This window comes from Pteropus vampyrus, unplaced genomic scaffold (assembly GCF_000151845.1).
Source record: "Pteropus vampyrus isolate Shadow unplaced genomic scaffold, Pvam_2.0 Scaffold140, whole genome shotgun sequence".
Taxonomy (NCBI): domain Eukaryota; kingdom Metazoa; phylum Chordata; class Mammalia; order Chiroptera; family Pteropodidae; genus Pteropus; species Pteropus vampyrus.
This window is the reverse complement of record NW_011888921.1, coordinates 5,910,994-5,923,975: the sequence shown is the minus strand read 5'-3', so window position 1 is coordinate 5,923,975 and position 12,982 is coordinate 5,910,994. Positions and strand designations below refer to the sequence as shown.

Genomic DNA, 12,982 nt, shown 5'->3' with positions numbered 1-12,982 from the left:
TAGCCACCAAAGGCTGGGCTAAGAGTGAAGCATTAATGATTTCTCTTATTCAAAAATCCAGCTCAATGCTATGGGACTGTCAAACAACAAGATTAATCTTTCAAAACACACATGAGAACTAGGGTGTCCAAATAAGCACTCCTTTATCGTAAGGTGAATCATTCTTCCAACAGTCAGAATTTGTCTGTCTCTTCTGGAACAGCCCTCAAAACTAGTTTACAATCATCCTAATTTTTTTGACAGTCATGACTAAAGTTTATAATCACTCTAATTTTTTTCAATCTCAACTAGTTTGGACTCCAAAAGAACATCAATCAGATTTTCTCTACTTGTCTGCAAGTAACCACAAAATGAAACTCTACCCTCAGAGAATTAAAATTTGCCACCATGAGGATTTTCAAAGGAATGTGCCATAGGCTCTGACAGCAATTCCTAAAGATGCTTTCTAACATAAAATGAGTACAGCCCACCAAAAATACATGCATGCAAGTTTTAGGGGGTAGATTACTTAGGTATGTCAGATCTGAGTTATTTAAAAATCCACACACCTGCATTCCTTAATGCTCCTGGCATCAGGTATGACAACTGCTTAAACGTAATTTTCTGATAAAGATATATCCTATGAATTCATGGATCTGCTAAATATTTGAGGGAAGAAGCCATTATAGATAAAGCAGGAGGGATTTGCCAGTTTTCTGGTAGCTTAATTCTCGTTGCCAGCTTCTGAGATTGTGAAATACAATCTCTATCCAGCATTTTACCCTTTTCCTCTTCAACTCTACCACCTCTTCCCCACTCTTAAAGAGGATTCACTTCAGCTACTAGGACTCAACCCTCTCTTATCCCTTCACCTTGAAGGTGTGCCCAGTACCAGGCTTTAAGGACCACCAAGATGTGATGACACAGAGAGCAGAAAGGGAGGATGTGACTGTGTTGTGTTTGTGCTCAGAGAAGTGTTCAAACAAGAAAAGGGAGGATCCCTTCCTGTATGTGTTATTTCATCTTAAATACCTTTCCGTTGTCATCTTTGGGCTGTTCTCAGACATTGAAAGGCTTGTAGTCCTTCCGACATGCCACATAAAGTATAAGATTTATGTCCTTCTTTCCTGCACACTTAAGACTGAACTGCACAAGCTAAATCACAGCCCTCTATCCTAGCCACCCAATCCAATCTCATATTTATAGTACTCTGCTGCTTCCTTTTCACAACGACGACAGAACAGATAGCTTCCTTTTTTCTTAGAAGGCAGCCCCTGTGCAGAACTCCATCGTGGTCTCATGTACATACTGTTCTGTTAGTATTTTTTAAGTGATTTCCCTATCAGCCTCAGAGCTCCTTGAAAGCTAATGCAGTACCCTGCTCACTTCTGTATCCTTAGCATGTAGTAGTAGGCACAAAATAAATGTCTGGATCACATAAGTGAATGACAGATTTGAAACAGATTTCAGAAAGAGAATCAACCAGACTATTTGGAATTGTGGCATACGGCTGTCTTGTAGTTTTTCCTCAAGAGTAAAAATTAGAGTTGATAGCTTATGCAATAACAGTAAAGATATTTAAATTATTCAATGGTAACAGATACCATAATTACATGGCAGCTTAGGATAATGTCACTTATTACATGAGCAACTTTAGACAAAACACTTAACCCTTGTGAATCTGTTTCCCCCTCTAGCAAACCAAAAAAAAAAAAATCACAAAGTTGTAATAAAGCTCAAATGACATAATGCATAAGATCATTACACAAATCTAATGTGTTATCAGATTTAAACAAATAATTCTCATCATTAGTGCTATTTTGTGCATATACTTGACTAAAACATGAATAAAGTTCAGACAAAAGAGCTTATTGTCAAACATATAATAAATATAATAATATGTGTGGATCATGAAAATTTTTTCAATCATGGGAATACTTATAAAAACCATCTACCTATTCAATTCCTCCATAAATAAGCTCATAATTATGTGTAAGTTCAATTTTAAATAATCCTCCAGAGAGTTTCAGACTCTTCTTTTTGGTGCAGAAACAGGAGGCTTTAACCACCAGGTCCATGGTGACCTTCCTGAAGCCACAGCTCTGGGCTCTGCCACAGCACTGGGCTCTGCACCGTGCTCTGCGGCAAACAACCCAAGGAGGCACAAACCTGCATTTCAACACAGAGTTGGCTGATCTATGACCAAAGCCTGCAGCTGAAAATACAGGAAAACAGAAAGAAAATTCTTCAGTATACAGCTCATACTACAGCTATAATTACAAAGGACTACAGCCTGAACCTTAAAGAGATTAATAAAATCAAGGAATGAGTGGACCAAAGCCAGCAATACACAATAAACACATAGTTAAAAGCAACTTCTTTTTTCAGAAGAAAGTACTTTTGTCAGAGCCATTAACTGTAGAGAAAATGTAAAACAAACAAACAAAGGTTGGTTCCGAATATGTTACAAACATCACAAATAACACCATGCTATAGATTTGGAGGCTGTTTGGGTGTTTCGACTTCACTTAAATTCCTAAAAATATCTATCTACTTCTCCAGCAACCATTCTCTGTACGTTAAGCAAGAGAGAAAAACAGATGGCCAACAAGATGCTGACACTGCAGGCCCAAGGTTTTTTAACTGTATTTTTTTTCCAGTTAGACATCGCTAAGAGAGATGACATACAGGATAATGTAGTATAAATTCATAAGAAACCAATTCAAACTAAGTCATATGCCAACCCAAACAATCCTGTATTGGAAAGCAAATCATACACTCGTCCTTAATAATGTTTACGCTCTGGCATTCACAGTTTGTAGGAGTTTCGCACCTTCATGAAGGACAGAGAGGTGAGCTAATCAGTGTGAGTCCTAGAAATAGTTCTTCAGCATCATCTCTAGAAACACGCAGAGAAGTAAACAACAATCAGCTGGAAGCAGAAATACCAAGAATAAGGAGCTTCCAGGATTTCCCTCTCCATGTAAAAGCAATCAACTCCTATTTTTAATCTTTCTGACGCAAACATCCAGCCAAACCTCTTTTTCTGTCTAATCAAAGATAGCTGATTTACTACTATGAAATAACTGTTTCAAAAGTCAATTTGAATGTAAGTCATCACAGATTTAAAAACAATACTTTCATCTAGGAAAATGATGTATGTTGAGAGGCAAAATGGATGGTAATACTCTAAACACTTCACAGAATCAAACCTATCCAATGATTTTGGGGACTGGCCAAAAGAATAACTTCCCAACTGATTAACTGAAAAATAATATGTTGGTAATTAAGTGCAAATGAAAACAGCACCTCCCTATACATTGGGAAAACCTAACAGGGTTATTAATAATAATTTCCTTCCATGCCCAACTGGATTTATAACACAAATCTACTTCTGGTTTTTAATTGTAAAGGATGGGAGGGTGGGGGAGATAATGTCTCCATGAGTAAACAAAAAGTCAGAACTTTCCAGGGAACTTGTCACATTCTTCTTTTCCAACCAACAATTTTTAATCCACTTGAAAAATGATGGTCAAGAGGGCCTTTGGCAAGGAACTCAATAAGAATGTGCAGTTCTAGGGACACCACCACAGTACTGACATCAAGCTTGGACAAAATGCTGCTTTTGTCTCGGAGACAGCCTGTGATAAAAACAGGAACTTTATGGAGAACTGATCACAACTGCACAAGAAGCTTGATCACATGCCTACCACACAGCAATGTTTCTCTCATTGTTATCCAAGGGACTTCTCTAAGAACAGTGGTTTGATTTATTCAATTATTTTAATTCTCAAAATAAATCCAGCCCTCCTTGTACCAAATCTACTGTCCAAAAAAAGAGGGTGATGGCCAGCCTTTGCATGTAACCTCTCCTTCCTCCTTCAAAGACTCTAAAAGGGGATCAGATGCGGAAAATTCAGCCAGAATACAGGCACCAGGAAAAAAAACTATGACAAAGGTGGTCTCAAGACAACTCCGTGTGTCTCTCTCTAGGTTAATGCCACTGCTCCAATCTCTCTAGGATCCTCCATGGCCCACCCTGCCTCTATCTCACTCCTGTCACTAGAGAGGCATCTCGCATTGTTAAAGGAGGAAGAAGAAATGCTGCGGATTTCCCATGTGTCTTTCTCTTTTTGAGAAAGGGGGGGAGGGGGCTGAAACAGGCGTGGGGCCCTCCCCTCCAAAAGGGTAGAGAACAGGAGAAAGCTGTCAGCCACCCAGCCCGCAGCCTCACCCCCACCCCCACCCCCACCGTGCCCAGAGTCCCCGACAGAAACGGAGGGCGCAGCTTTGTCTCGGGTTTTGGGGACCAGGGAGCGCAGAAGCAGCCCGGGCCTGGAGAGGATGTCTCCCCGAAGCCGCTGCTTTACCCTCTCCGCGAGAACACAATGAAGCACATGGGAAACCCACTTCACCGGGTGAGAGAGGAGGAAAGACGACCCTTCATAGCCCGGGCCAGATTTCCGGCACCCTCCTCCCCTTCTCGCCCGCACGGCCACCAGGGCGCGCGGCAGAGACCTGGTCTCCCTGTCGCCGCGAACCGCAGCGGCGCCGGGGCGCTCGCTCCCCCGCCCGGCTCCTACCCTCCGAGAGCTCCAGCTCCAGCTCCGCCAGCTGCGCCCGCACTTCGGGCGGCAGCGCCGCCACCGCGGCCGGCGCGGGCTCCAGGCCTCGCTCCGCCATCCCAGCTCCGCCAGCCACACTCCGGAAGACAAGAGACGGGGCCGAAGGAGGGACGGACTGACGCGGGTCCACACCCCGGCTACAGGATCCGGCTCCGGCCTCCGAGAGCCGCCAGCGCCGCCAGCGCCGCTACTGCCGCCGCCGCCATGAGCAAGGGTCACGTGAGCGCGCCGGCCCCGCCCCCGGGCCGAGGACGCACCGCCTCCACAGCCAAGCCAAACTCAGGACTCGCGGGCTTATGGCGCCCTCTTCCTGGAAGCCCCTGAAACGACGAGCCCAAACTCTTCACCCCGAATTCTGCACAGGCCGGGTAAGGAATAGATGGCGTGGACACGCAGCTTTTGATCTTTTCTGAACTCAAGTGCAAATAGTTTTCGGTGGAACCAAGCCATACTTTACCCAGCTCTCTTCACTTAGTAGTGTGTGCCTTTGTCTTTTCCCTTCTTCCATTTTGCCCTGGTTGACATCTACCCATTTGTAAGGACTTGAACACAGGCCACTTCTTTTATTGGGGCTTCCCGGCTCCATTTGCCAGGAACTGTTGCTATTTCAGTTCTAGTACTTAAGACAATGGAGAGAGAATCCAGGTCCTCCTGCCTAGTCTTCTAACTACTTGCAAGAGAGGAACTTAGTCTTTATCTTTTTTATCCTCTTCATTGTGTGACTCAATAGGTATTCCAAAATTTTAATATTTTAATTCAATATAAAGAGGATCCAAATATTTGTGTGCTTTAAACAGGAGCTACTGAACAGTTGTTTTAAATCGTCGTTCATATTCATTATTTAATAATATTGAATCTTTTTTTAATGCCAAAACCCCCCTTCAGAATTTGGGGGATTCTGATAGGAGAAGCTCAATATAGTTGGTTCCATGATTTGTTATCCACTAAGAGTTCTGAACAGTGTTTTATATCATTCCTGGGCTGGAAGAAAAAAATTTTTTAAGTTGAGAAAAGGAAGAATGTGACATCATGTCTCATTGAGGATAAACTTTGAAATTTCCTTTTAACCGCAACAATATAAGGAGAATTTGTGGGAATATATGTGTGTATGTTTTCTGTTTTACAGGAGGACTGTTGCAGGTTTTTTTTTCTGTAAGGCTGCAAATTTATTAACATTCCTTTCATCAAAAAGCAAGGTTCTTGTCTCCTCCCCTGAATCTAAATGGGTTTCTGACTGCTCTGACCAATAGAATATGGCAGAAGTGATACTATGTGACTTCCAAGGCTATGTTCTAGAAGGCCACACAGCTTCTTCTGGTTCTCTTGGAATGCTCCATCTCCAGAGAACCTCTCTCTGGACCCTTCTCCCAGGACACTCTGAGAACCCAGCAGTCATGCAGGGAGCTGCCACATAGAAGCCCATGTGAGGTGCTCCGCCCAGTGGTCCCAGCATTCTAGTCATCATAGGCCAGGATGAAGAAACCTCCAGATGACTCCAGCCCCCAGACATTCTAGTCTTCCTAGCTGAGGTCCCAAACAATGTGGAACAAAGACAGCCTATCCCTGTTGTGCCCTGTCCTAATGCCTGTGAGCATAATAAAATGGTCATTCTTTTATGCCACTAAGTTTGGGGTGGTTTGTTACACAGCCTTAGCCAGTGGTCTTGCTTATCCTCCCAATAGCCCTTTTCCCTTGTCAGCAGACCACAACAACTCCTAGTAAGGCTGGATATGCCAAATATTTTCCCACCTTCCTTGACAGGTGTGTGATCCACTGAAGGAACTATTGAAAAGAGAGCATCTGGGGAGGATTTTCCTCCCTGATGGGAGATGCGCAAGGAGAAACTGCTGCTTTTACTTCCTGTCTTTAGATATTGTCCTACTCAGTGCACCAGCAGTCATCTTGAAACCATAAAAGAAAATTAAGGAAAGTACAGAGACATCACTTAGACCTTGACAGACTTGGTCTGCTGAAATAACAAATCATGGAACCAACTATATTGAGCTTCTCCTTGTTATATGAGAAAATAGGTTTAAACCATTTTTTAGTTCAATATTCTGCTATTTACAACCGAAAGCTTCTCATCCAATACTGAATTTGTTACCAAAAATGGGATATTACAGGTGAGCCAAATATGAAATGGCTGAGTGTGGTCGCAAATTGTCGAGTATGACACAGGTCCCATTATAGCAAGGGTTGTTTTGCTAGGGGAAATGATCAGAAAAATTTAGGATTTGGGGTGTGAGCTATGCGATGTGGCTTTCAGTAAATTCATAAAAGATATAAACAGTCTGAAGACGTTCCAACCAAGGACACAGGTGGGGAGCATTTGGCTTTGCTTAGAAGCTTTTCAGGCTTTAATCCAGATTAACAGGGATGACAGAGTGGAGTTTTGTGGTTTGGGGAAGCCATCCTCTTCCATTCCCAAGTAAAAGCTAGAATAAACAGAATCAAGAATGTGAGCGATTTAACAGGTGATAAAATTGAAGAGATTGGGGCTCCAGATCTCTGAAGTACCTCAGGACCTTTCATCAGTTTTTGTTATTCAAAGGGGCTAAACTGAGTAAAGAATACAAGCCTAGCAGAAAAAAAAAAAAAAAAACTTAGACTTAGTGTGGTGTTCTCTCCCTAAGGTCATTAATTTCAAATCATCTCAAGGAACAGACCTTTAAACTAAAGAAGTATTTGCTAAATAGGGGGACAACAGCTGTGAGGCAGAAGTTCTCAGGCTTTACCAGTAATCAGTGCTGTCCAGTAGAAATACCATGTGAACTACATGAGTGATGTTAAATATTCCAGCAGCTACTTTAAAACGTAAAAAGAAACAGCACATCTCAATTCAGACTAGCTACATTTCAAGTGTTCAATAACTATGTGTGGCTAGTGGCTACCATATTGGACAGCACAGGTTTAGACGCAATTTTCATCTGCTTCATTAGCACATGAAATTGACTGGGTTAAATAATCCAGAAGCCCACTACCTTTTTGCAGCAAATGTATTGCCAAACATACGCCAAACCTGGCTTTAAGTACTTCTAATTGTTCAACACTTAAAGCAATCCCTAAATTCCCAACTTCCACCAAAGGAAAACAGCTGCCAAAGTTCTGCAACATACACTTAATGCCTATATTAAGTATGCCAGAGAAGGACAATGGATAACTAAAACACCCCCAGAGATCAGGACCAGAGGCTGCTAGACAAGCTAACAAATTTACTCCATTTGCCAAGGTAGTTCCATCAGGCAGTACCGTAGATTGTTTACAAAAAGGCTGCAATAACTTCTATTCACTACCCTTAGGTAGACCCCCTCTTATACATTTTTGATCATATGACTTGCTTTGGCCAATGAGACCATAGCAAACCTGACACAGAGACTTGGAAAGTGCTTATGCATTGGGGCTTGCTCCCTCTCTTCCTGCTTTTGGAATCTGAGACCACTGTATTGTGATCAAGAGTGAGCTAGACTATAAGATGAGGAGAGATATGGCCCAGCTACCTTCATTGCTCCAGGCAAAACCCAAAGAACTGCAAAGTATATGAGTGAGGCCATATGTTGCCCCTTGATCATAGGTCCACAAGTGTGAGCGCAGCCTAAATGGCCAACAAACGGAACAAAAAAACCTTGCCAAAAAAAAACGCCAAAGTTCCGCCGGTGGTAAAAAAAAAAAACCTAACAAAAAAAAGCGGGGGAGGGGTTGCTATCTGCTCAGGAACGGTGTCTATTGCATATTTCCTTTTTGGAATGGGAGTATTATTTTACTTACATTTTCCTGTCTAGCATTGTTTTTTGTATCAGAACCACGTGGAAAGATTATTAAAACACAAATTACTGGGTCCAACATTGTTTTTTGTATCAGAACCACGTGGAAAGGTTATTAAAACACAAATTACTGGGTCCAACTCGAGTGTCTAATTTCATAGGTTTTGGACGTGGCCCAATAATTTAATTTGTAACTAGCTTCATGGTGACATTGATGCCACTGTTTTGCGAACCACCCTCTGAGAACCATTGGATGTGTTGGAGACAGTTAACTTTTGTAACTCCAGATTGCTGGTCCGTGAGGACTCATCTCCAGACCAGAAGAAGATTGCATAATCCCAGAGGTCCTGGACTTACTCCTGGAGGAGATAGCTACATGATGTTACTTCTCTTTGAGGGAGGGGATGAGATTTCATGTAAGTGAATTATATACATATTTTAAATTGTGTATAATGGAATAAAAGTTTGCCACAATTAAGTGAGCTGTGGCAGAGGCTGCAAGCTGTCTACCCAAAGTCCATTTCCTCTTCTATTTTGTCTAGAGCCCACCTACCACCATAGAAGCTGAAAATACAAGATTGTCAGCCTCCTTGCTGCTAAGTCATTAGCATATCACCTCATCCCGGCTAAAGAGACATAAAGGGAAGTCTTGAGGGGAAAAGAAGCAGACTTCTGGGAAAGATCTCTCTCTCTGATAAGGGAGACATGTGAGGAAAATCCTGAGAACTCTGCTAGGTTCTTGGATAATTATACTTTCAGAAGACAGTGGCAGTGGCAAGACAGGCAAACAAAAGCTTGGAACAGAGGGACAGCCACAGATTCCTAAAGGTGGTGGCAGAAAGCAGCAGCCTGGAATGATCTACCTCCTGAGAATATTCAAAGATGCCTGAGTTGAGTGAAGAACAGGGTGAAGAAGTGGGGGATCTTGTCAGGGAGTCTCTTGCCTATAGGCAGAAGCAACAAAATCTTTGCATTCGTGTTAATAAGCTCTCACTTATATCCTTAAACTGAATAGTGGGGAAATTTAGGTTACATAAAACCTACCTACAATTATAACCGTATAAGAAAGTCTGTGTAAACTAGAAGACATTCCACAAACAAAAAAGTTTTGTGTTAGATGAGCCAATATCACATTATTAATGTGGAGATTTTTTGTTCTTGTCAATCTGAAACCTTGCGGGAAACAGAAGGAGCATATAATAGGGTCTCTTCAATTTAGGAAGGTTTGGGGAAACATTAGGAAGAAGGTTTTCCTAAGTGTGTTGTGTGACATGTTACTGGGAGAGGTTGAGGTGAGCTTTAAAAAGAAAGGTATCTTCTCTCACTATGATCTTAAGTGAAATGCTGGCAGGCAGTAGAAAAATAGAATAAACTAGCTTTTATGGAGGAGTGGCTTTACAGAGGTTCATATTCTGCCATTCTGATTGATTGTACGTGATGTGTTTTGGAAAATTAGATTATAGGCTCTTTTCTTGTGAACGAGCCTCACCCTAATAGTCTTTGGCCACTCTCAATTAGCCTTATTTGCTTTTGTCCAGACTCCTGAAGACCCAGTTTAGTACCATGTCTTAAATTGGTTATTCAAAGTACTTACACTATATTGGTGATATAGCCAGTGTAGTAACCCAGCTTAGAGAAAAGGGTTTGATTCAGCTTCCTTTCTCAAGCCCATGATACCTTCTTTCCACTTTCTCATGCTCATAGCTTCACTGAAGACTTCTTTTCGGGTGGCAGCAGGTTATTGGCCATGTGGGTTTTTTTGTTTTTTTTTTTGGTTTTTTTTTTTTTTGCCATTGTTCATACCTGGGAGTCTGACTACAGACCCCCCAGTCTCAAGCAGTGAGCCTGGTCCTCGATTCCACTTCTTTCACACAGAATAATTTTAGTTTCCATTACCCTGCGGGATCCAAACTCAGCCTATTTTGCCTGTTCTTGTCCCCCAAATTCCACAGGATAAAAGCTTTGGTTCTATGCTCACTGCTTTATGTTTTTATTGCATTTAAAATTCATAGATCATAAATGAATTACCAAGAAAATAAACAGATAGAAGTGGAGCCTATAAATCAGAGATATTAAAAGAAAAAAATTTTATGAGAATCAAGAAAATTTAAACATTAGTTAGGAATTATTGTTATAATTTTATATATGGTAATAGCAATGTGATTATATAACTTTAAAAGAATACTTTTTAAAGGGAAAACATACTCAAATATATGGGTTAAATTATATTCTGAGATTTGTTTCATAGTAATCCATTGGGGGTGGGGTGGGAAAAAGATCGGTGTATAGATGAAATAATATTGGCTGAGATCATGATGGAAGTTGGGTAATGGGAATATACAGGTTGATTATACTATTCTACTTTTATATATATTTAAAATTTTCTATAGCCAAACTTTTTAATTAGAGGAATATTTATTTCTGCATAAAATCATAGCTTTGTAATCTTACATTTTCTATTTTATCTAATATCGATGTATATGTAAGAAAAAGGGTACTGCAAAACATGAACCTACAGAGCAAATTTAAAGTCTCATAATTATAATAGTTGAAAAACTGGAAATATTGTCTACCCAGAAATCAAAGAAAATAAACTAAAATACCATCATTCATTCATTCAAACATACTGAGTTAATGTAACATGTTAGACCCTGTCTAGGTACGAAGGATGCAGTGTTTGAAGGCCCATACTTTCACAGAGGTTACAGTCTAGTTCTACCAGAATTATTATGAAAGCTTTTATAAAGTGGCTTAAGATTATCAACATGTAAAAATAAATAACCTTCCCGTCTTACAGCAATGATCAATTGAAAGAAAATTCCATTCACAGCTACAGCAAAACATAAGTGGTAATAAACCTAACAAGAAATTTACAAGACCAATGTCACCATTTAAAAAATTAATTAAAAAAATGTACAAGACTGAAATGGAGAAAACTGTAATAGCTATAACTGAATGATATAAAAGAAGAACTAAATGGGAAAATAAGATGATGATGATTACTTTAATAATAGTTACTATTCCCAGATAGTCTCAATATCATAGACGTCAAAACTCCAAAAATTTATTTATAAAAATCGATGCCATTTTTACCAAAAATATTTTTTAAATCACAACTTGACAAGCTGATTCTAAAGTTTAAGTAAAAGTTAAAATGTTCAAGAAAAGTCAAGAAAAATTGAAAATAAAAAACTTAAAAGGGAGATTTGCCTGACCAGATATGAAAACATGCTAAAAAGCTACAAGCCTCAAAACCAATAAGTCATGAAGAAAGACTAATTAATCTATATAAAAATTAAGTCTAAATGATGAAAGAGAAGATAAACATGCATGTTCTTTAGTGGCAAGGCTCAATAATTTTTTGTAGTGTCAATTCTTCCAAAATTTCCTATGCAGTATCAGTAAAAACCAAACAGTTTTTTTTTTTTTAAGCTGAAAAGAAAAGCTTTATTAGAAGAGAAAGTATACTTCCAGACATGGAAGTGGGCCTGAGCAAGAGAAGCGTGGCTCAAAAAGCCCCAACAAAATTTTTAAATAAAATTTATTAGGTACTTCTAAAATTCATATTAAAAGGAAAAAATTTGCAAGAATAGCCATTCTAAACAAAAACAACCATGGGAGCAATTCGCCCTTTCAAATTATGATATATACTAAAAGCTATAGGAGTTAAAACAGGGATGTTATTAGTGCAGGAATAGATATAAGGAATTTGATAAATATTGAAGAAACAGACTCATGTATAACCAGGGATTTCCTTAATGAAATCAGATTTCATTATCACATCAGAGAGAAAAGATTATGTATTCACAATCATTTTCAAACAAATAACTATTCAGAAAAATTAAATACTTTTTATAATGTACCCAAAAAACTGAATATACTTAAAAGCTAAAATTTAAAAACCAAAGTTATTAGAGTATTAGATGAAACTAGAAGAAAAAATATTTTACTTCAGGATAGTGAAGGCTTTCCTAAGAGAGGTGTATTGGAAAAGGTTGATATATATGACCTCGGAAACAATTAAATATATAAAACACCATACGGAAGCTAAAAAATTTTTTTAATTATGGATAAGAATAGAATGAGACCTTTCTGGAAACAGGATCATAGTAGATGTAGCTAGTTAATATGAGGTCATACTGGAGCAGGGTGGACCCTTAACCAACTATAACTGATGTCCTTACAAAAAGAGAGAGAGACATGGGAGAAGAAGATTAAGTGAAGACACAGTGACACACAAAGAGAAGGCCATATGACAGCAGGCAGAGAGTAGAGTGATGCAGCTGCACGCTGAGGAATGCCGAGGATGCCAGCCACCACCAAAAGCAAGAAGAGGCCAGGAAGGATTCAACCTCAGAGTCTCAGATGGAGCATGGTCCTGATGCACCTTGATTTTGGATTTCTAGCCTCCAGAACTGTGAGAGAATAAATTTCTGTTGTTTAAGCTAAAATAATTTTTAAAACAAAAATTATGGATAAGAATACATTTCCATATATTTGACAATGAAATATCCAGAACACTTTTTAAAAGCCCTACTAATAAACAACAAAAAATGACAACCTAAAAAATAAGTAACAAATAAATGGCTAATAAACTTTCAAATAGATTTAAAAACT

The 12,982-nt window shown here is 39.6% G+C and overlaps 1 protein-coding gene and 1 long non-coding RNA gene across 3 annotated transcripts in view; one reads left to right on the top strand and one right to left on the bottom strand.

Moving 5' to 3' along the window:
• Nucleotides 1–4,807, bottom strand: part of DIP2B (disco interacting protein 2 homolog B) — a 183,515-nt gene extending 178,708 nt beyond the window's left edge. The window contains exon 1 of the mRNA XM_011368324.2: nucleotides 4,563–4,807. Coding sequence (XP_011366626.1) covers nucleotides 4,563–4,662 — 100 coding nt within the window. The 5' untranslated portion in view covers nucleotides 4,663–4,807. The remainder of the gene's footprint in view (nucleotides 1–4,562) is intronic.
• Nucleotides 4,808–4,853: 46 nt separating this feature from the next.
• LOC111744738 lies at nucleotides 4,854–8,843 on the top strand. Of its 2 annotated transcripts, none has more exons than XR_002782309.1 (2): nucleotides 4,854–4,972; nucleotides 8,527–8,843. It is a non-coding gene; the product is annotated as an uncharacterized LOC111744738 (long non-coding RNA). The 2 variants fall into 2 exon arrangements; XR_002782308.1 differs by having other exon boundaries at nucleotides 4,861–4,972; nucleotides 8,653–8,843.
• Nucleotides 8,844–12,982: the final 4,139 nt, after the last annotated feature.